The sequence below is a fragment of the Pelophylax lessonae genome, assembly GCF_965119305.1.
Source record: "Pelophylax lessonae genome assembly, chromosome: 3".
Classification (NCBI taxonomy): domain Eukaryota; kingdom Metazoa; phylum Chordata; class Amphibia; order Anura; family Ranidae; genus Pelophylax; species Pelophylax lessonae.
Genome location: NC_138770.1, coordinates 531,787,612 through 531,812,226, shown reverse-complemented (window position 1 = coordinate 531,812,226; position 24,615 = coordinate 531,787,612). Strand labels below are relative to the sequence as shown.

General features: G+C 42.2%; 1 protein-coding gene across 1 annotated transcript in view; it reads left to right on the top strand.

Moving 5' to 3' along the window:
• The window catches only part of ERMARD (ER membrane associated RNA degradation), a gene marked incomplete at its 5' end in the record, with an annotated part of 171,103 nt that overhangs the window by 116,520 nt on the left and 29,968 nt on the right, over positions 1-24,615 (top strand). The window contains 2 exons of the mRNA XM_082251714.1: positions 939-1,018; positions 10,797-10,919. Of these exons, the coding sequence (XP_082107840.1) occupies positions 939-1,018; positions 10,797-10,919 (203 nt within the window). The remainder of the gene's footprint in view (positions 1-938; positions 1,019-10,796; positions 10,920-24,615) is intronic.

Below are 24,615 nucleotides of genomic sequence, written 5' to 3'. Positions count from 1 at the left end.
TGAGTATTCTGCCATTAGTTCCGTTTTAAGGATTAGTAAGCTGCAATATATTACATTTTTGCTTTCAAATTTGTATTTGGTTTACATAAAGTTACCCTATCAGGGAAAAATAAAATGCCCCAAAATGTCTAACTGTCTGCAGTGCTGAACACTGCCGCAGTCAAGAAAAATCTTACTCCAAAGACCACTAAAAAATTACACTTCTAAGATTTCCATGGCCCCCACGCTGCATTAAAAGGTTCCTCCCACCAACTACCAAATCACTTCAGAACACCATTAGCGACATGGGGATGAACAAGAGGAAATGCTGAGCACAGCCGGCAATGTAGGAGATAAGCACTTCCAGAAGTGTAAGTTTCTCAGTGAAATTCAGAGGACGAGTTCTCTTAATTGAAGACGCATTTGGCAGCATGGGCATTTTTTTTTTAAAGGTAGATTTTTCTCAGATTTTTTTCCAAACAGGCTTGCTTGATTTTATGAAGGGTTAGGGATAGAAATAGACTTTAGGCACAATCAAAAGAAAAATTCTTGTTTGTTCTTTCTAAATGTAACAAATTGCCTGCATTCCTAAAGCTCATGTTGACAGGCGTTCTTTTCAAATGCCGTGTTTGCTATTTATTTGCAAAGGAATGCCTTGAAATGATGAGTATCTTTTGACAAAAAGATTGTGATTGGCCTGCCTTGCCTGCAGTTCAAACGCACCTCAATTGGACATGCCGCATCTAAAGAAAAACCACTAAATGTTGCTGCTGAACTGCCATGTCTACTACTATAATAGAGGTCAATGAAATTTTGATAACCTGTGTTTGATAACAAACGCAGGAAAATGACACCTGTCTATATATAACCCTTTAAGATTGCTTTTAAAAACAAGCCTTTAGCATTTTTTACATATTTGTGTTCTCATTCTCACTTAGATTTAGGTATTTATTTCACAGGTTTTACAATGCATGAAAAGTCTTCAGAAATGGTTTCTCCTTCCATCTCCTTGTGTAGGTCAAACTTCCAGCACAGATGGGTATGATCTTTTCCCTGTTATCTGTTTCTTGCCTCCCATTGTCGTCACTTATTTTACTGGTTATCAAGTCAGCAATTTTTGTGTTATTTTATTTATTTTATTATTTTTTTTGTTTTTTTTTAATAAATGTTTGTAAGTCTTTTAGGGCTCTTTCACACGGAGCAGACCGCATTGCGATCCGCTCCGGCACTTTTTTTTTCTTTTCACGGAGCGCACTATCCGTTTGCGGATGATATACGGACATAATGTATGTCTATGGGCATTGCGGATGTCAGCGGATGGTCATCCGCTGACATCCGCAATGCCATTGACATGCATTATGTCCGTATATCATCCGCAAAAAAATAGAATGATATACGGACATGCGGAACGCCCGTGTGAAAGGGCCCATACTCTTTCACCACCTCACCTATTTTTGCATTTTTTGCACACATGTTGAAAGCAATCATTTTAGGCTTGAAGATTACATAAAACCCCCAGGAAAACTGTGGATGACGGAGGCATGTAAACTGACCACGATGTCAGGGCTCAGCAGCCATTATAAACTGTGGTCAGTTTACAAGAGGGAGGGCAGATCCAGCCAGGATCAGCGAGGTATTTCAGGTAAAACAGGGTGGCAAGTTACACCACACAAACACTGTGCTGTATAACCTGCTTTAAGGGAACAGGATCCCCCTTTTTTTTTTTTAGGATAACAAACGCTTTAAGTTTTTCTTTTTGTTTACAAAAAATCCCGTATGTGATTTTTTTGCTGACATATTCTCTTCATTGAGACCCCTGATGCCTCACCTGTCCTCCAATAAATGGGGACCCGGAAGTGACGTTTTCCAAGTCACTTCTGGGTCAGTAACAGGAGGGGGGGGGTCAATAAACAGACATCCACTGGTCTCCCTACCCTGGCGCCACTCACCATGCTTGTCCCAGGTCTACCAGTGGGCATGTGGAGCCTGGGATACATGCCAGGGGCGTATGCGCAGTAACGAGATGTATGAACGTGAGCGATGGCTGCACAACTGCCGGATTACTTCCATCTGACCGCCGACAGCTTGTCAAATTTACACACTCCGCCGCAGGGAGTGGGTGTAAAACCCCCCACTGACACCGACATACAAAGTACCAGGCTGAGCACTTGGAGCTATTGCACTGGTGGGTACCTTGAATTTCCTGCTCTCCAGTGGTTTTTACAACGGAAGGGGTTAGCACTAAGGTTAGTGCAGATGCCCCCCCACATGGTCACACACACTCCACGCTTTCCTGCCTTTAAGAGCTGAGGAAACCATTTGCTGCTTCTGCGTATGAATAGCCAATGTGGAACTTTGTTATTCAGTCCATTTCTGCTGCATGCCTATTGTGACTTGGTCACCTCAGGCCATGGTCCTGAACAGGTAGGGTCCTGTGAGTACCCGAGGCATTGCCTTGTACCCTGAGCTACGTTGCTTCACCATCACCACATGGTTGTAACATGTCGGTTTATAGACATGTGACTGTCTCGGACTCTAAAGCAGACAGTCCCACTTTTCTACGTGCCCCCAACTCTCATTCCACTAATGGCACTGGTGCTGCTTTTCAACATCTGCAGCCTGTCACCTTGCTCTGTGCTCTTGGAATCTTTGCCATCTATGAAGTCTTCCTTGCATTCTGTTCCTGGAGTCTATGCCATCCTTGGAGTCTTCCATAGAATTGTTGGGTATAGACGTCCCCTCTGCTTTGCCTGAGGAAGTTTTAAATTCAGTCATACATTACTTTATAGGCCAAATAGAACAGTGTTTTGCTGACTCTGAATACAGAGGCTGCAAGTATGCTACTGTTCTTCTCCAGCAGATTCTGTGTCAGATCTGACTGCAGCATCCAAGCCATCAACCTGCTGGTATTCTGATTCTGGGTCTCATTAGACCTTTCTGTAAGAACTTGCCCCCCCAAGGAGTTGCAGACTTCCCCCATCACTCCGAAACTAAACATGACCATGTGGGCTTTTATTGACATGTTACCCACCATTTTGAAGCTGGAGAATCAGCCAGTTGCTTCCATTAGTGCAATTTCAGTTCTGTATTCTTGGGGTATTCTGATTGTGAGATACTTAGATGACATCATACCAAGGAAACAGTCAGTTTAAAATTCAGCCCTGGAGTGGACTCATGGCTTGGATAAGCCTTTTCTGCTTTTTATATCCTAGGTGTGGACAAGTTGACAGTCCAACTTCCACAGGGAGTAAACCTAGTTATTTTCCAGGTAAGGAACACCAGATGTGGATCTTCTGGTTTCCAGTTTCAACAAATACATTTTACAGGCTTGTCTCCAGGTAGAGGGATAGTGGATGCTTAGAGGTTCTGTGGGATCAGCACACCCTGATCTACATCTTTCTTCTTCTAAAACTCCTTCCTTGTCTGCTTCACAGGACTAAGATGGAAGACATTGTGGTGATCTTCATAGCCCTATTGACTCAGGCGGATTTGGTACTCTGACCTGATTAGACTCCTGGCAGGACGCTCTGTAGGCTCCTTCATAATGTCTAGATCTTCTGTCTTCGGGGTTGATTTGCAAACCTTCTATACCATTGGTGGTTTTTAACAGTATGGCTGTGGAAGCCCAGGTTCTGAAGATCAGGGGCATCTCTAAATTAGTTATTGCGTTAAATGCTAGAAGTCTAATTTTTACAAGGTCTGTTACTGTATGGGGCCTTCAATGTGATGAATCTTTTATTTCCTACAGCTGGGTTTGGACCAGCATATGTCCCTCAGCACCAGTAATGGTCACGTCTTCGGTCTTGCTATTTTGTTCCAGAGACCTTTTGGATTCCCATTTTTATTTAAAGTGATATTAAAGTGTAACCACTTTTGCTGAGAAAAAAAAACATTTCCCTCTGGGTGATCTCTGTACATTACAAGTATTTTAACAAACTTTGTTGCAGATTTCTACCTTTTGTTATTCTGAAGAAATTATTGTTTGTTCCTCTGAGACTCTGTGCTGAGTGGGTCTAATGGGAGTGGTTTTATAATTATCTATCAGCTGTGGCAGCTGCAGGGCTCTAATGAGGAAATCTGCTGGGCCTGCATCCCTTTAGACATGCTCCTATTGGCAGTATCTCACCAAAAAGGACATTTTGATTGCAGGGGGTGCCAGAAATCTGACTTGTATCTTAAGCAGACTTCTGGGAAAATTGGTGAGCCAGTCACACAAGCAGAAAATGTTTCTGGGGTGTGGTCAGTACACATTATGTGTAGCCATATTGCATTGCATTTTAAGAAAATTACAACAGCTGCAGATTGAAAAGGAAAGGTAATTTTTTAAATGATATTCAATTACAATATGATTTGTGTCGCAATTGTACACGCTATATTGTTTTTTCTTTATTTGCTATTTTTTTCCCCCACTTTCTATAAATGTCCTCCTCTTAGCTTGCTATTTAAACTGTCCACTGCCTGTGCTGACACACTCCCATTCCAATTGTGACTCATGTGCCGCCGAAACCTTGAGTACTGTAGGAGACACATCTACGTGCATGTTCTCACTTTGAACCTAAACAATACATCCGAGCTGTTCAGAGCACCGCACACACAGGCAGCAAAGGGGCCCAGAGCAAAAGTCATGCCTCTCTTCCTCTTCCACAGTGTAAAGTGGATGTAAACCTGATTCATGAAAGTTGACCTGAGCTCATCTATCTGTAGTGTTTTTTTAATCACTCTCCAAAGCCTTGAGTATTGGGTCTTTCTGCTGTTTCATTGGTCTGTTACCAGCAATAACTTTTGACAAGTTCTCCAACAACTGAGATAAAGCCAGGCTTAAATTTGTGTTGTAGGAGGTTGCCATAAATAGATTAGCAGAGAGATTGTCTTGCCACAGCACAGCTCTGCAAGTCTCTGCCTATGTGGAGTGGGGGTGTGTGCCTTTCCTCCAGTCAGCTGTCTTGGCTGTATGAAAAAAATCCACTCCCAGTGCTGAACAGGAATAGAGAAAATCTCTAACACAATGTGCACTTTGTAAAGAATATATAAAGCTGAAGACAGTAAATATGCATGTAAAACTTATGTAGGGAGATTTGTTTCATCTATATGTATCATCTGAGGCAGTTCACTTCACTGGGTTTATCTGAGGATTTACATCCACTTTATTTAACAGCTGCTTTGTGTCCCTCTCATGCTGCCTATGTGTGTGACATTCTGTTTTACAAAGGATTTATTAAGGTTTTTAGAAGTTTTACAGTATACAGCTCAATCAGCAGTATTTGTGTGTGGTGTTCTGAATGGGTGCAGGAGCCTTTTTGTAGAGGAGACTCCTTGAGAACTAAATAGGTCCTGCGGCACAAATTGAACAAGTGTGTGTCAACGTGGCTGGGGGACAGTTTGAAAAGTAAGGTAAGAGGAGGAAATTTATTTATAGAGAAAAATGCTAATGCATCTGTTATGATCGTAAGTATCTCTGTTAACCACTTTACCACCGGAGGATTTTGCTGTCTTACGTCCAGGCCACTTTTTGCGATTCGGCGCTGTGCGACTTTATATATCATAGGTAAAAAGGCGCTGGTAATCTTAATATATCACGTGTTATAAAAATTAATAGGTGATTTAAAGTGTAATATATGTGATTAAAAATTGCTACAAATATATATATGATCTACTATTGGTGCAATTAGCAAAGAAAAGTGCATACCAGTGCAATTTCAATTCAGAAGTGTTTGTGCTTCTCAAAGTAAATTAATCCACAAAGGTGTGGATCAGTGAACCAATAAATAGATATATAAAGAATTCCATACAAAAATCACATAAGAATATATAAAAATATAAATATATAAATGTGCTCCAAGTAGTGTTTAAAAATCCAGGCAATAGCATGCAATCAAAATTGTGCTTGGTGGATTCTTATTAATCCCTTCACAGTGCTCCAGGTGCTGGGATGTGACAACCGTCAATTAAGAAGTGCTTGTGCTTCTCAAAGTAAATTAATCCACAAAGGTGTGGATCAGTGAACCAATAAATAAATATATAAAGAATTCCATACAAAAATCACATAAGGATATATAAAAAAATCACATAAGAATATATAAAAAAGTATAAATATATAAATGTGCTCCAAGTAGTGTTTAAAAGTCCAAGCAATAGCATGCAATCAAAATTGTGCTTGGTGAATTCTTATTAATCCATTCACAGTGCTCCAGGTGCTGGGATGTGACAACCGTGGCCTCTTACCAGCTAGCAGCAGGTCACAAGGACCCCCAACGCCTGTGATCCCTTTATTGGGTGGATCAGACCTCTCCTCGATTGCTTGGATCTCTGGCTCCTATATTACTCGAGTTGGACCATGTAGTCCCCCCATACACATAAAGATATAGAAGAACAAATAGCCTCCAATAGTGAAATACTGTTTTATTCTCCAAAAAACATACACTATAAGGTGACAATTTGCCTCTTACTATTTGTTGTGCCCTCCTGGCACTGGGCAATTCGGCAGTACAAAATCGTTTTTTTGGGTCTTAGGAAGATATTCTCCGGGGATCTGCAGCACCCTGTATCTCCTTTCCCCCTTTCTTTGTATTGCAGCGGTGGATGTGTATCCCAGCCTCTGTTCCGAATGCCTCTGTGTGTTACTTCCGGGTTAGCATTGACCACAATGCATTTCGCTTAACGAGCGTCCTCAGGCAGTCTTGCCTGAGGACGCTCGTTAAGCGAAATGCATTGTGGTCAATGCTAACCCGGAAGTAACACACAGAGGCATTCGGAACAGAGGCTGGGATACACATCCACCGCTGCAATACAAAGAAAGGGGGAAAGGAGATACAGGGTGCTGCAGATCCCCGGAGAATATCTTCCTAAGACCCAAAAAAACGATTTTGTACTGCCGAATTGCCCAGTGCCAGGAGGGCACAACAAATAGTAAGAGGCAAATTGTCACCTTATAGTGTATGTTTTTTGGAGAATAAAACAGTATTTCACTATTGGAGGCTATTTGTTCTTCTATATCTTTATGTGTATGGGGGGACTACATGGTCCAACTCGAGTAATATAGGAGCCAGAGATCCAAGCAATCGAGGAGAGGTCTGATCCACCCAATAAAGGGATCACAGGCGTTGGGGGTCCTTGTGACCTGCTGCTAGCTGGTAAGAGGCCACGGTTGTCACATCCCAGCACCTGGAGCACTGTGAATGGATTAATAAGAATTCACCAAGCACAATTTTGATTGCATGCTATTGCTTGGACTTTTAAACACTACTTGGAGCACATTTATATATTTATACTTTTTTATATATTCTTATGTGATTTTTTTATATATCCTTATGTGATTTTTGTATGGAATTCTTTATATATTTATTTATTGGTTCACTGATCCACACCTTTGTGGATTAATTTACTTTGAGAAGCACAAGCACTTCTTAATTGACGGTTGTCACATCCCAGCACCTGGAGCACTGTGAAGGGATTAATAAGAATCCACCAAGCACAATTTTGATTGCATGCTATTGCCTGGATTTTTAAACACTACTTGGAGCACATTTATATATTTATATTTTTATATATTCTTATGTGATTTTTGTATGGAATTCTTTATATATCTATTTATTGGTTCACTGATCCACACCTTTGTGGATTAATTTACTTTGAGAAGCACAAACACTTCTGAATTGAAATTGCACTGGTATGCACTTTTCTTTGCTAATTGCACCAATAGTAGATCATATATATATTTGTAGCAATTTTTAATCACATATATTACACTTTAAATCACCTATTAATTTTTATAACACGTGATATATTAAGATTACCAGCGCCTTTTTACCTATGATATATACCTATTTATTGTTTTATTACAATTAAAAGGGCAGCAGGTTCAACAATCTTTTATTTAAAGGGCCAGGCGCCTTCTCTTTTCTTTTTATTGCTGTGCGACTTTAACTGACAATTGTGCGGTCGTGCGACGACATACCCAAACGAAATTTACGTCCTTTTTTTCCCACAAACAGAGCTTTCTTTTGGTGGTATTTGATCACCTGTGCGCTTTTTACCTTTTGCGCTATAAACAAAAAAAGAGCGTTTATTTTGAAAAAATAACAATATTTTTAACATTTTTTTTATATGAAATTCCCCCCACAAAAAATGTAAAAATCTAATTTTTTTAAAATTTTTGGCCAATTTGTTTTCTGCTACCTATCACAATAAAATCACAATAAGCGTATTTTGATTGGTTTGCGCAAAAGTTATTGCGTTACTAACTACGGGAAAGATTTCTGTCATTTTTGGTGTTTTTTTTTATTAACGCGTAATGGCGGTGATCTGCGATTTTTTTTTTTGCGGGACTGCGACATTGCGGCGGACAGATCGGACCCTTGACTGACATTTTTGACACTTTTGGGGGTACCAGTGACATTACTGCAGTAATCAGTGCTATAAATATGCAATGTTACTGTAAAAATGACACTGGCAGTGAAGGGGTTGATTTTATTGGAGAGGTAGGGGTTAATGTATGCCTGGTGCTTACTGACGTGTGGGGGGGGAGGTGACTATGTGGCAGAAGGACAGATCGGATGTTCAGCTATGCTGAACACTCCGATCTGTCAGTCCCTGTCACTTAGGAGATCCGCCCGCTCTGTTTACACAGGAGGGCGGATCTCCTCACTCGATTCCCCGACGATCGGGGAAGAGCGGCGGCGATCGCCGCTGCTCCTCCCCTGGCCCTACTCCCGCTAAGCGCCGCCTACAGGGGGAGGAGTCCAGCGACGTAGGTCTACGTCGCTGGACGGGAACGAGCCACTGTGCCGCAGTAGCAGCACAGTGGCTGGAGTTAAAAAAAAAAAAAAACCTTTATTTTAATGTCACTTTAAGACCTTTGTTCGAGGTGGCTTCCCTGTGATACATTGGAGCTGAATTTGATTCTTTGGGCACTTAAAAACCACCCTTTAAACCCATCAGAGATAATCTTCTTTCCACTCTTACCCATAAAGTGGTGTTTCTTGTAGCCATCACCTGTGCAAGGTGAGTGTTTCAGCCGGTGGCTTTATCCTGTAAAGAACCCTTTCTGGTTTAGTACAAGGTGGTGTAGAGGCCCAGAACGTCCTTCCTACCTAAAGTAGTTTCAGCCTTGCTCTTCAACCAGGATATTGTTAATTTGTCGGAAGAACATTTCTGTCCATTAGCTGGATGTTTGTTTGGCTTGGGCTGTAAGAGTCCATCTGTAAGCCACTGCTTTCTTCAGAATGACTGAACTTTCCCTTCCATCTTTTCTCGGTGGTTCATACAGACCATTATACAACCCAACATTTTTTAAGGATAGGGCTCCACCCTTTCCGGTCAAGGCACACTCTACTATATATATGTAAGAGCCTTTTATGGAATTTTCACAATTAGGCTACTGTTTCCCAGATTCGCAGAGCTGCCATCTGGTCTTCTGTGATCTCCAGGTGTATTTTTAAGCCCCTTTTAGATGCCAGCTTTGGGTATAACATCCTTCAGCACTTTTTTTTTTTTTTATTTTAGTCCATTGAGGGCACAGGTTCCACCCCTTTGTGTTTATAAGCATGCTCTTGGTAATTCTTTGCTACACCACTGGATCATGCTGGCTTACCTTTTTTTGGGCTGGCTTAGGCTTTTTTAGGTTGCCAGTGTGCAATCCCCCCATAGGTGATAGTAAAACAGGACAGTCAATCACTTCTTGTGTCCTATAATGGACTCCATGTGAAGGTTTATACAAGGAGTATAAAAATCCCATTTTTACAAATAAGCATTTGATATCTGCCAAATGATTCCCAGGGTACAGTGGGTTTTCTAAAGAGAGAGTATAGCCAGAGTTGTTTCCTTTTTGGATAGTCTAGCTCCTATTGAAAACCTTGTATGTCCTTAAAGAGGGGGAGGAAAAAAAAAAAAAAAAGAGGGGGAGGAATTGCAGCACTGACTTATTCATCTGTGTGTGAATTTCAACTGAGCTTAATGCAATGTTTCCTATATCACTGGCTAAAAAGTAAAAAAAAAAAAAAAAAGTAATATTTAGTAATAATAAAGAAAATTATGCACAAAACCAGTATACATTCTGTTGTTAATTCAATGATTTTTAGGAAAATAGCCTATGCAGACAAGGGTCCCCAGAAGGTTAAAACTATGTGTAGTTTGGAAAAATGCTCTCTGCTATTAGGTCCAATCCAGGTGAAGTGCATGAGCATATGGTTATGGGAGGGACTGCTAGTGGACAGACCTGGAATAATGTTTTTTTCCTGATGTGATGTCACCAATATACGCTCGTCTGTTACATTGATTTTTTGGGAAAATGTTGGTTTATGTAAGCGTCATGCCAAAAAACCACCAAAGGAATAAATGCTCCTACAAAGGCTATCGATTTCAATTACATAATTGTATTTATATGACACTAATGAAGGGGCACAATTCCTCTCAATCACACCAATGAAGGGGCACAATATCTCCCAATGACACCAACGATGGGGCACCATTCCTCCCAGTGACACCAATGATGTAGCACAATTCCTCTCATTGACACCAATAAAGGGGCACAACTACTCCTGCTGAAACAAATGATGGGGCATTATTTTTTCCCACTGACATTGGGACCTTTTCTACTCCCAATAGCTACAGTCCAGCCCCATTAAAGTCTAAAAGGGGAGTAAACTGGCTCTATGTTTAGAAAGTTTGGAGACCCCTGCTTTAAAAGTACAGAGGAACAACTTTAGTTGAAACTATTGTTTAATTTAAAAATGAGCTTTTGTTGCCAGCTTTCATGAATTTGTGGCAAAAGATGTATATTCATAAAGAGTCTTAATAATGAAATTTTGTTTCCTGTGCAGGCCTAATGACATGGCAGATCCTGGTATATCATTTTGTGCCGAAATAAATTATGTTTTCTCATTGCTTCGACATCAAAGAATGAGTGGGTTCAGCAATGAGGAGTGGGATCTTCAAACAGACAAGTACAACATTTGGATTTTTTTTTTCAATAATTATTTTTTTTGCTTTTATGCAATAAGCAAAATTAAAGCGGTTGTAAACCTGTATATATACCCAGTAAAGTGACTAGCCTGGGGTGAGTCACAGAGATGAAACCAATCCTCCTATATATGTTATACCTGTTTATCTGCAGCCATTTCTTCTGTGGAGCTTTCTAAAACAACACAGGTCATAAGATTTTTTCTTAAGTCAAGGGAAGGGACATACCCTAATCTACACGCTGGCATAGAAAAACATATGGAGCTAAATGTATGCTTGAAGCACTGTGCAAATATGCTCATACACTGTTTATTTCTTTGTACCACTCTTCTTTCTTAAGAAAGTTTCAATAGAAATTACTTAAAGAGAGAAACCTACAGAGCTGAAGCTATGAGTCACCTGCTGTGTGTTGGGGGGGGGGGGGGGGGGGTGTGATGCTGTTGTGTTCGCTTACAGTCTTTTCAGTCACTCTTGCAGACAGAGAGTGAATCACACTCTGTGCTTTGAATTCAGGCTAATACACACAATAGAGGGATTGATTTTGTTCATTTTTCATGTATGAGGTTTTCAAAAATGTGCTGCAGGAATGTCCAGAGAAAGGGCAGTGATTGATAAAAATATAGAATAAACTGCATTTGCACCTTGGGAAACAAATCTACTTTGTAACAAAAAAGAGAATGTATCCTACAGCAGCTATAGAGAGACTTTCAGGCTTTCATACACAGCAGCCGTCCTGCCCATCCCTCTCCCCTTGGCCAAGCACAGATTGCTTAATATTCTGTGAACCATTCACAAGCATACACATTACATACCACTAATAAAAAGGTTAGGCTCACCCCACACGGGGGATAACCGGTCTATGGTAATACCAGCATCTGTCAATTCCTCATATATAAGAGTGGGTCTACATCCCAAAATACATACTGTATACAAAAAAGGGAAAGTTTCCCAGAGAAGTAGGAATCGAGTGACCCCAGACGTTCATGCAGTAGAAAAAGTTACAAGTTTATTCTACTACAAAAGACAAAAATATTGACCTAAATGTAGCAACCCTCCACCATTCACCAAATAACAACAATTGAATTAAAAGCACATACACACTCTGGGCCCAGAAGCACAAAATAGGCATGAGTTAAAGCTGTCTCCTGTACAACGAGAAGTGGATGGCTCATTGGAGCAATTGCAGAAATCGCTGTGCGGTACTAAAAAATCAGTTAACTCCTGCTGCGCCTACGCTGCCTCATCACTGACTGTCCTCATCCTAGCACTGCATTTTACCCTGCTATTAACACACTGCTGTAATCCCACTGGACTAGCCTGCTAAGTATCCATGATACTCAGGTTTATCCCCCATCTCCCCTGTGGTGTCCTGCGGTGCATTAGGCTGTCACAGTGCACAGGGGATTTAACAGATTATTTAGTATCACACAGTGATTTCTGCAATTGCTCCAATGAGCCATCCAATTCCCCTGTTGTACAGTAGACCGCTTTAACTCATGCCTGCTATTTTGTGCTTCTGGGCCCAGAATGTGTATGTGATTTTAATTCCATAACAACGTTATTGTTTGGTGAATGGTGGAGGGTTGCTACATTTATGTCAATATTTTTGTCTTTTGTAGTCCAATAAACGTGTAACCTTTTTCTCAAATCGCCTTTCAGGACAGCACCTGGAGAGAGCGCAGCTCCACCCAAAATCAGGAAACACTGCAGACTTTTAAATCCCTCCTCTTCCACCATGCCTTCAGTTGTGTTTCCTCCTACATGGTGGAAGCACTGTGAGAAACCTCTTGTGGGTGGCTACGCTCTCTCCAGGTGGGGGGAAAGGAGGTGGTCAACTTAGTAGGTTGTGATGATGCTGACCGTCCCAATCCTCCCCGGGGGGGGGTGGGGGTACCGAGGATTTCGCTGGCCTTCCTATAGTTCAGGGGAGCTGGGCCTTGCTGGTGGTCCCATCTGTGCGCCCGGGGTCCGCTTGTGAGTAGTTGGGCCGGTTTTCTAATTTGAATTTCCTGGCATGTTGGTCCCGGGTCCCAGCTTGTGAGGGCGCAGGCACGGTAGGCGGGACCTCCAGCGAGGGCGGGTGGCGTGGTTTATATATAAGGTTATTATAAGGTTTTTTTAAGGCTTTAGCTAGAAGCAGGCCAATGACTATTAAGAATTTTCCCAAATGGGATCTATCTTTAGTTTTACAAGGACTTACTAAGGCTCCGTTTGAACCTTTAACAGAGTCATCTCTGAAACATTTGGTCTTGAAGACTATTTTTTTGGTGGCAATTACTTTTGCCAGAAGAGTGAGTGAGATGCAGGCCCTGTCTATTACAGACCCCTTTTTGATTATTTTTCCAGACTGAGTTTTTCTTCGGACGGATCCAGCTTTTCTCCCTAAAATAGCTACATCCTTTCACTGCACTTAGGAAAATTGTGCTGCCTACCTTTGCTTCAACACCAGCTAACACTAAAGAGGAAGCCTTTCATTCCTTGAATGTGAGGAGGTGTCTAATACACTACCTGTCTGTCACCAAAGAGTTCAGAAGGTCAAATGCCCTCTTTATAGTTTTCACAGGACCTCGTAAGGGTGAAAAGGCGTCAAAGGGAACCTTGGGAAGGTGTCTCAAATGGGCAATTGAGGTAGCTTATGTAGCTCAAGGAGAGACTCCTCCTGAAGGTATTGTGCCCCAGTCTACCAGGTCGGTGCCTACATCCTGGGTTGCAAGGGCCGGTGCTTTGCCTGAACAAATTTACAAGGCAGCTACCTGGTCCAGTTATTCCACTTTTCTCAAGCACTATAGGCTGGACTTATGGCGCTTTTCCACTGCATGGAACCGAACGGTTTGGCTCGCTTTTGTGCTTTTCCACTGCTGGTACCGCATGGTACGGTGTAGTAACGGTTCTGTACGGTACGGCGGCGCTTTTCCACTGCATGGAACCGAACGGTACGGCTCTCTAAAACAGTACCACCTCGATTGTGGTTCCAAGAGGTACCATATCCCACAATCCTTTGCATGCAGTCACTACTAGCCACTGATTGGTCAGAGAATTGTTGTTATCCCACCCACTTAACTTTAGTACTACTTTAGTGGAAAAGCAAACCATACCAAACCGTTCCAACACCGTACCATGAGGTACCAGCAGTGGAAAAGCAAACCGGGCCAAGCAGGGCCGAGTAGAGCCGAGCTGGTACTTGCAGTGGAAAAGTGCCATTTCTGTCTCCTGTAGATCAATCCTTTGGGAGGAAGGTACTGCAGGCAGTGGTCCTGCCCTAGGGTAAGTTACTCTTATATCCTCTCCAGGTGCTGTCCTGAAAGGCGATTTGAGAAAACCTTAGACTTACCGTTGACGGTATTTCTAAGAGCCTTTCAGGACAGCACCCTAAAACCCTCCCTAAAATGTTGTACTTTATAAAAGTTATGACCTATGTTTTGGTTGTTCTGTGGTTATGTGCTCTGTTTTCCAGCATGTCGGAGGATACTTTATAACTGAAGGCATGGTGGAAGAGGAGGGATTTGAAGACTGCAGTGTTTCCTGATTTTGGGTGGAGCTGCGCTCTCTCCAGGTGCTGTCCTGAAAGGCTCTTAGAAATATCGTCACTGGTAAATCTAACTAAGGTTTTTTACTGCATAAACGTCTGGGGTCACTTGATACCTACTTCTCTGGGAAACTTTCCCTTTTTGTATACATTAAAGACTACATACATTCTGTGTTTTTGGTTACAAAGTAGATTTGTTATTTGAAGTGAGCAGGCAGCTTATCCTGTGTTCTGTGCAATCACTGCTTTTGGTTTTATTGTGGTTGTTCACCCACGACCTTTCTCTAGAAAGTGACTCTGCTGAGTTTTATCGGCAAATAGAGACTGAACATACTATACTGATTGGTAATGTACAACCTCTGGCAAAAAGTATGGAATCGCCACTCTTGCAAAATGTTCAAATAAATTGTTTAATTGTGTAGAAAAACTAATCACAGACTTGCCTCAAAACTATTTTAATTTAACATTACAGTCTTCTGGCTTTAAGAAGCACTTAAAAAAAAAAAAAGAAAGACAACTGTAGTCAATTGCAACTGTATTTGCAGATCAAGCAGAGGAAAACAAAATATAGAGTTACTCAATTCTGTGGAAAATATTATGGATTCATGAATAAAACACCACTAGTACTTTGTTGCACCACTTCTGGCTTTTATAACAGCTTGAATTCTCTGAAGCATGGATTTAACTATCGATAAACCATATTTTTCTTCATCAATCCAGCTCCAACTTTCTCTTATTGCAGTTGCCAGATCAGCTTTGCAGGTTCGAGCCTTGTCATAGACCATTTTCTTTTTTCCACCATAGATTTTCAATTGAATTGAGGTCTGGACTATTTGCAGGCCTTGCCATTGACATTATATGTCTTTCTTGAAGGAAAGGTTTCACAACTTTTTCCATATGGCAAGATGCATTATCATCCTGGAAATGTCACCATATTCACTTATCCTTTAATTTGATGGAATAGGAAAAGTGTCCAAAATCTCAATATAAACTTGTGCATTTATTGAAGATTTAATGACTGTCATCTCCCCTGTACCTGTACCTGGCATGCATCCCCAGATCATCAATGATTGTGGAAATGTACATGTTTTCTTCAGGCAATCGTCTTCATACATTTCATTGGAACGGCACCAAATAAAAGTTCCAGCATCATCACTCTGCAAAATGCAGATTCCTGATTTATCATGGTATATCACTTTCATCCATTTACCACAGTCCATAATTGCTTTTCTTTAGCCCACTGTAACCTTGTTTTTTCTGTTTAGGTGTTAACCACTTCAAAAGCAGAAACACAAGATCTCCATTTTCCGCTGTGACAAAAGAGCGGTCTGTCTTGTTTACATAGGCAGACCACAATTCTGCCTCTCCTCGGAACAATCAGTGGGTTCTGATTGGCTCCCGCTGTGTCCAATCATAGCGTGAGTGGGGCTCCGGCGGCACGTGCACCCCAGATCTCGTGCACAAAATCACATACATGTACGTGATTTTGTGCAGTCGGGCCGCCCTGCCACAGTTTATAATCGGCAGGTGGAACGGAAGTGGTTAATGATGGTTTTTGTTTGGTTTTTCTGTATGTAAATACCATTTTCTTTAGGGGATGTCTTACAGTTCAGTCACAGATATTGACTCCAGTGTCTGACTATTTTTTCCTCATTTGTTTTGTTGTGCATTTTCTGTTTTGAAGGCATATTGCTTTAGATTTCAATCTTGACACTTTGATGTCTTCCTTGGTCTACCAGTATGCTTCCCTTTTATCAACCTTCCCATTTGATTTGTACTTGGTCCAGATTTTAGAAACCGCTGACTGGGAACAACCAACATCTTTTGTAACATTCCGTGATTATTTACCTTCTTTATAAAGAGGAGAGACGCCATGCCTAAACTGGCCAATGTACCCAGCAAGCTAACACCACATCCCTGTTTGAACATAGGACAAAAGAGGAGTGGATGGTAACACTAACCCTGCGGGCTCTATTGGCGCCCCAAAGAGGCCGCAATAGGTGGGCGTGAACCAAATGGTGGGATTTTAAAGGTGAGGCTTGCTAGGGTATATATTTTAGATAAATAATAAGGAGACAAAGTAAAATAACAGAATTTTATTACAAAACCAATAAAAACAATCACATACAGTGATATATATTCATAGCATAAAGATACTTGATGTACAGAGAACCATTGAAGTGTGCTAGGGGCCACTTGTGTCCGACATGTTTCGCCAGCAGGCTTCTTCTGGGACAATGCAAGAGTGGTGACCTCTACTCAGGTTCTAAGTATGAATAACATACAATCAATTTATATAAGTACACATGGTTAATTACAATCAATTATTGATATAGCAATATATTAGGGCTCACCAAAAGTTGTATCTAGAGCATAGCAGCAGTATCAGTATCCGTATATCAGAGATCATTGCGGTTTATCCAATGGCGGGTAACCACCCTGAACTAGATAGTCCAGCCAGACCTAACCCCGCTACTTTGACAGGAACCGGACCGAGCTCGGTCGAACCAAAGCCAATCTGAAAAAACCAACAATCCATAAAAAAGAGAGGAGCTAATTACTAAAAATCCCATATACCACTAGAGTAAAAAGGAGGAGCTCAGGTGTATATGAGTATAGTATCGATAGGTCTCCGAAAAGCAGGGCCAAAAAAGTGAAGAGAGAATAGAAGAAAATAAAAATAAAATAAAGAAATCATACTGAAGTTGTGAGAGTGAACAGAGGTTGAATGGAGTGAGCAGGTAAGATTCCATGAGGGGTAGATAAGACCGAATATGCAGAAAAGCTACATTGAAAATAAAAATATAGCGTGTAGATAAAGACCGGGTGCATGCTAAATAGTGCAGAAAGAACTCCGAGTGTCCAAGACTTGTAGGAGTATGTATAAAGATAAATTCAGAGCCGACCCAAAAGGTGATGGTGAATAAGAAGGAAAGGGTGTGACAAAAATTTAGAAATAGCCACAAAAGAGGAGGCTGGTGAAGAATAATACCAACAAAGCCGTGCAAGCAGGAGACCGATATAGTAGGACGCTTACCTTAGATGCTCCGATCATCTGGTGACAGACAGCCGCGCCACTAGTCGTGGCCTGTCTGTACCATGCCGAGTTCGGCGTTCTAAGCGCGGTCCCACCGGAAGTGATGAGGTACCTCATGACCTCCAACTAATCACTTCCGGTGCGGGCGCCATCTAGCGGTCCCAGTCAGAGCTGCACCACAGGGGAGAAGGCACAGATGAATCGGAGCGCTGCACATCCGCCATTAAAGACAGGCGGACTCGGGGGAAAAAACGTGGGAGGAGAAGAATAGTACAAATCTCAACAACACCACCCCCGGCTTGGCGCCCGAGCCCCTGTCAAAAAAGGGAAAAGCAAGGAAAGTACTGGCGCATTGGATTTGATCACAAATTGATCCCCTATTGATATACGGATTCCGATCTAATGGAAATACTAAAAGGAAAAAAAAGAAAAGAAGTATAAATCAACATATTGTAATAAATGAAATAGTTTACATTAATATCTTACAACGCATAACCGCCATATGTTATGGATTCATTGGTAATGGACACCCATAAAAATAATCAGATGGAAGGTATAACATAGTATCCTTTCCTAAATTATGGCAAATTGGTAGGTTACTGTGATGTTAATACAGTATTTTAGTTATCTTAAGGCTGCATCAAAATAGGTAAACGGATAGTATAAACGGCACAGAGTATAATCAGATGTGTCATGAGATAGTAAAACCGAGAGGAGACGAGCCTAAGGAAAAAAGGGGGGGTTTTTTTGTTTAAATATAATCACCCCTGTTAACATTCATATGATCCTGGGTTTACTCCAGAAACGGTTTGAATGACAAGGCTGTGTTTAATCCAGGTGGTCTAGTGGCCTGTAATTTATAGATCCACTTAACTTCTGCTTTGAGGATTGCATTATCATAGTTTCCACCTCTCGGGTTTTTCTTAATTGCTTCTAATACAATGAATTTGATGGTATGAGGGTCAAAGTTATGTTTTAAGCCCACATGCTTACAAATGGGTGTAAACATGAGTCCAGTGTCCATGTAATAGAGGTGGTCTTGAATACGTTTCGCAAAGGGTCTAATAGTTTTACCAATGTAAAACGCCCCGCAGAGGCATGTAGCTAGATATACAACCCCCTCAGTGAGGCAAGTAGCCCTAAATCTTGGTTTCAAGATCCCTCCCCGAGGTAGAGAAAAGGTATAGCCCTCTCCCACCCAGGGGCATTCCGAACATTGACCACATTTGTAAGTGCCCAAACCCCCCACTGCTCCGTGATAATCCTCCTCCTCAATAGATTTGTGATGACTATGTACAAGTCTGTCTCTAAGTGAGGCAGACTTACGATAAACTATCTCTGGATATGGTTTAATGTATTTAGAGACCGTGGTATCGTCTGCTAGGAAGTGCCAGTTGTTATCCAAGATTTTCCGTATAGTTTGATGTTGGGAACTATATTTAGTGATTAATTTGGTAGTGTTCATGGGTTTAATCTGACGTGAACCAAAAATAAGCTTATCCCGTGGTTGAAGATTGGCTCTTTGATAAGCTTTTTTGAGTAGTTTCTTACTGTAGCCACGGGCCAAGAGCCTTTGCTGTAGGGCCTTGGCTTCTTGTTTGTAATCCTCATCCAAAAAGCAGTTGCGTCGTATTCTAAGATATTGTGAATACGGAATACTGCGTATTAGAGATCGTGGGTGACTACTTGTATAATGAAGTATAGTGTTTCCCGCAGTATTTTTGCGGTATAGAGAGGTGTAAATACTACCTTCAGGTGTCAAGAAAGGCTATTTTTGAGTGTCATATTGAATGGTAAATTTCAGATTATAATTATTGTTTGATATGAAATCCATAAATTCCAGAAGAGTGGACACCGAGCCTGTCCACACAATGATGACGTCGTCGATATACCTGCGCCACAACGCTAAGTGGCGCAGGTATATCGAGGCGGCATCATTGGCGAACAACTCCCTTTCCCACCCCCCCAGGTACAGGTTGGCATACGATGGGGCACAAGATGTCCCCATCGCTACCCCCTGTACCTGGAGGTATGTGGTTTCGCCAAATACAAAAATATTGGATCTGAGGATATGGTTCAACAATTGAAGGGTAAAGTCTGCCAACGCCCAAGTGCGATGGGTCTGTTCCTTGAGGAAGGTGGTAATAACCTCAATACCCCTAGTATGGGGGATACTGGAATAGAGGGCCTCAATGTCAAGGGTGACCAAAAGAGAGCCCCCAGGGACACTGAGACCCTCCAGAACTCTCAAGAGCTCCAGAGTATCTCTAAGGTATGAGGGCAGACCCATGACATGTGGGCGTAGTTGATGAAGTTTTATAATCCTCTCCTTTGTTTCAAATGACATCTCTCGTGTTGGAGCCATGATTCATGTCAATCACGTTGGTGCAACAGCTCACCAAGGTGTGCAAGCACTCTTTTTTTAACTGCAGACTAATTAGCATTTGCAATCTGATGCAGATGTTTGTTTTAGAACTGCAAAGTACATGGTGATTCCATAATATTTTTCTTAGAATTGAGTGATTCCATATTTTTTTCCTCTGCTTGATCTGCAAAAACAGTTGCAATTGACTATAGTTTTCTTACTTCTTTTTTAAAGTGTTTCTTAAAGCCAGAAGGTTGGGATGATAAATGAATAGTTTTGAGGCATTATTTTTTTTTTCTACACAATTTGAATGAATATTTTGCTAGAGTGGTAATTCCATACTTTTTGCTAGAGGTTGCACTAGTTATACCTGGAGTCAAGTGTAACTATGTTTACCGTATATTATATTTCACCTTCGTTCATTGACGGACACAGCTCCTGATCTTCAAAACCTTTGGGTTATACTGCCCCCTACAGGAGTAGGACACAAGGCAGAAAAAGAATCTTGCTAAGCCCTATTAGCAGTCCCAGGGGGTATACTCCCTCTCCCTGCAACTCCTGCCTAGTCAGGAGTAAGGACCTAGTTCCTTGCTTGGATCTCTGGTCCTGGCAATTTTTTTCTTTTTAGATAGAAATTTTTTCTCCTGGATTTTTCCTGTAAGATCTACAAATAACTGCTGGACTGGGCGATGAGCTAAATAATCTAGATCCAGTGGTCACCCCAGTCTGGCCAGTGAGCATGCGCAGACCTCAGCTTTGCACTAGGTTGGTCATGACATAGCCCCACTGGACAGGGGCTGCCCTGCGAGGTAAACTCCTCACAAGGTCGCATAGGACCGGGCCTCGGCCCGAGTCGCATCGTTCCTCCTGGCCAACAGCCCCCCCATTTCGAGGAAGAGGGGTTCTCTCTGGAGCAATGCCCACCCGGTTCCTGGTATCGTGAGTAGCTTTTCCCTGTCTCCCCCCTGAAGGGTTTTTGGGTGGACGTGGGCCCCTCCTTGGGACGGTCAGACCCCCGGGTTCCCCTTCTTCCCGTCAAGCATTCACTTTCATCTGTACCCCATCCTACCCCCCCTCCACTTATGCTGGGGCTGTTTGGGTGATCTGGTCCACCTCCTGCCGTGGGGGCAGGGCGCTATACTGGCTATAGGGGCTGGGGGGGTGCGCCACCGGAGACCGGGCAATCGACTGTGCGGGGGGGAGGTTGTATCTGCCCGGGTCTGTCCTTGAGGCCTAGGGATCCCTCCTGGGTCCCTGGAAGCCTCGTGGGGCCATCATTTTGTTGTAGCCTGTGTGTTTCTATGCACGGCGGCCATGTTTGTGTAGTCCGGTGGCCATTTTGCGGTGGTTTGCCATTGAAAATAGTGGGGGCCATGACAGTAGAGCCCTGTGTGCGGCGATTTCTACAGTGGGACCCCCCCCCCTCATCCCCTGGTGCTGACTCCTGGATCGTTTTACTTCCTGATTACCGCGTGTGCAGTGCAGAATATCCTGGTGGCTGCAGGTGCCTGTTTCTGCTGGGTGGTAAGTCTGGTGGGGTTCTCTCCCTCTCTGCTGAGAATTGCTTGGTGCTTTGTGCCTTCGACCGGGTGGTGCTGCCAGCGCGGTGGGGGTTGTCCCTTGCAGTGTTTTACACCTTTTTTGTGGGGTCCCCCTGGTACATATTTAGTCTTTGGAGCACATCTCCCCACCTAATCCCCTCTCTGAGGCTGCAGGGCCCTCCGGGTTCCAACCATCCTTCGATGCACTGACAGCGGTCCTGGAGTCCTTTTTGTCTCGGGTGGAGGCGGCTTTCGGGCGACGGGCTAGCAAAAAGCCCCCTCCGCCTTCCCCTGCCTCATCAGATCCTGAATCTAAATTTGGCCGCCATGGACGTGGGTCACCCTGCTGGGTCTGCAACCATGCGCCGGAAGTCCTCTGATAGTGAGGATGATTCCTCCAACCGCACATGAAAAGGCGCTGGTGAATGCACTGATTGTATCTGTGTGTGAGACCTTAAAGATGGAGGACGCAACTGCGACAGAGGCACAGGTTCTCTTTGGCACTCACAAGCTATCCAGAGCAGCAAAGGTGTTTCCTTTCCTCTCCTATTTTGACAAAATTGTTGCTAAAGAGTGGGGATGACCAAAGCTTGGGGACCCTAAGCAATTTCCTAGGCGATACCCCTATGAGGAGTCACTTATTAGGAAGTGGACTGTTCTACCAGTGGTGTGCCCTCCGGTTTCCAGATTGAACAAGGCAACAATGATTCCGGCCTTTAAGGATCCAACTGACGGGAAGGTGGAGGCTGTGGCCCGCAATATGCCTCTTCGTTTATTTAGCAGCAGAGCTGTCATTTGGTGGGAGCCACCATGCCGCTTTTTTTTTTTTTTTTTTTTGGTGTGGGGTTCCCCCTAAAATCCATACCATACACGAAGTGCCTGAAATGGATGTCGGAGGGGGGGGGGGGGGGTTGCCCAATACAGTGTTTTATTTTTGCTTGTATTTTCTTTTTCAGCTGATAGTGGGGAATCCCGCTGACAGTTGGTAAATTGGTTATTATATCTATATCTTATATCTATATTATAATCGTTTTTTTATATATATATATATATATATATATATTATACAGTGGGGATCGAAAGGTTTGGGCACCCCAGGTAATAATTTATATTAATGTGCATAAAGAAGCCAAGGAACGATGGAAAAATCTCCAAAAGGCATCAGATTACAGATTAGACATTCTTATAATATGTCAACAAAAGTTAGATTTTATTTCCATCATTTACACTTTAAAAATAACAGAAAACAAAAAAATGGTGTCTGCAAAAGTTTGGACACCCTGCAGAGTTAATATCTTGTACTGTCCCCTTTGGCAAGTATCACAGCTTGTAAACGCTTTTTGTAGCCAGCCAAGAGTCTTTCAATTCTTGTTTGAGGTATCTTTCTTACCATTCTTTCTTACAAAGGTCTTCCAGTTCTTTGAGATTTCTGGGCTGTCTGTCACGCACTGCTCTTTTAAGGTCTATCCATAGATTTTCAATTATGTTGAGGTCAGGAGATTGTGAAGGCCATGGCAAAACCTTCAGTTTACGCCTCTTGATGTAATCCCCCGTGGATTTCGAGGTGTGTTTAGGATCATTATCCATTTGTAGAAGCCATCCTCTCTTTAACTTCAGCTTTTTCACAGATGGCATCAAGTTACCATCCAAAATTTGCTGAAATGTTATTAAATCCATTTTTCTTTCTACTCGTGAGATGTTCCCTGTGCCCCTGGCTGCAATACAACCCCAAAGCATGATTGATCCACCCCCATGCTTAACAGTTGGACAGAGGTTCTTTTCATTAAATTCTGTGCCCCTTCTTCTCCAAAACGTACCTTTGCTCATTCCGGCCAAAAATGTTAAATTTTAACCTCATCGGTCCACAGAACTTGTTTCCAAAATGCATCAGGCTTGTTTATATGTTCATTTGCAAAGTCCAAACGCTGATTTTTGTGGTGAGGACGTAGAAGAGGTTTTCTTCTGATGACTCTTCCATGAAGACCATATTTGTACAAGTATCTCTTTATAGTGGAATAGTGTACCACAACTCCAGTGTCTGCCAGATCTTTCTGGAGGGATCGTGCAGATCTTGCTTTAACTTCCACTGTTCCTGATGACTGCCATTTCTAAATTACATTCCGAACAAAGAATATTGACATCTTAAAACACTTTGCTATCTTCTTATAGCCTTCTTCAGCTTTGTGAGCGTCAACTATTTTCAGTTTCAGTTTTCTAGACAACTGCTTAGAAGATCCCATGGTGCTGATTGTTGGGGCAAGGTCAGATGAGTCTGGGCATTTAAAACCTTTGAGATTGACATCACCTGGTCTTCCCAGACGATGATTGAGAACAATCCATGGCACTGGCAGGTCTCAGCCTTGCAAAGGGGGCAGTGCATGCTATAAATTCTGCAGGGTGCCCAAACTTTTGCAGATTACATTTTTTTGTTTTCTGTAATTTTGAAAGTGTCAATGATGGAAATAAAATCTAACTTTTGTTGACATACTATAAGAATGTCTAATCTGTAATTTGATGCCTTTTGGAGATTTTTTCATCTTTCCTTGGCTTCTTTATGCACATTAATACAAATTTTTACCTGGGGTGCCCAAACTTTCGATCCCCATATATATATATATATATATATATATATATATACACTGCCTAGCCAAATAAAAAGTTGCCATAAAAAAAAGGTCACACACACATTGGACCGCCTTTTGCTTTGATTACGGCAGGCATTCGCTGTGGCTTTGTTTCGATAAGCTTCTGCAATATCACAAGATTTATTTCCATCCAGTGTTGCATTCATTTTTCACCAAGATCTTGTATTGATGATGGGAGAGTCTGACCACTGTGCAAAGCCTTCTCCAGCACATCCCAAAGATTATCAATGGGGTTAAGTTCTAAACTCTGTGTGGCCAATCCATGTGTGAAAGTGATGCCTCATACTCCCTGAACCACTCTTTCACAATTTGAGTCCTGGCATTGTCATCTTGAAATATGCCTGTGCCATCAGGGAAGAAAAAATCCATTGATGCAGTATATTCAGGTAGTCTGCTGACCTCATTCTTTGGGCACATGCAGTAACTATCCAATAGGATAGTTACTGCATGCTTAGTTTAGTTAGTTGTATAGTTAATTCCAGGTGGCGACTTTCTTTTTGGCCAGGCAGTGTATATACACACAGTTTATTTATGTGAACATAGGTGTGGACTGGGATTAACACAGC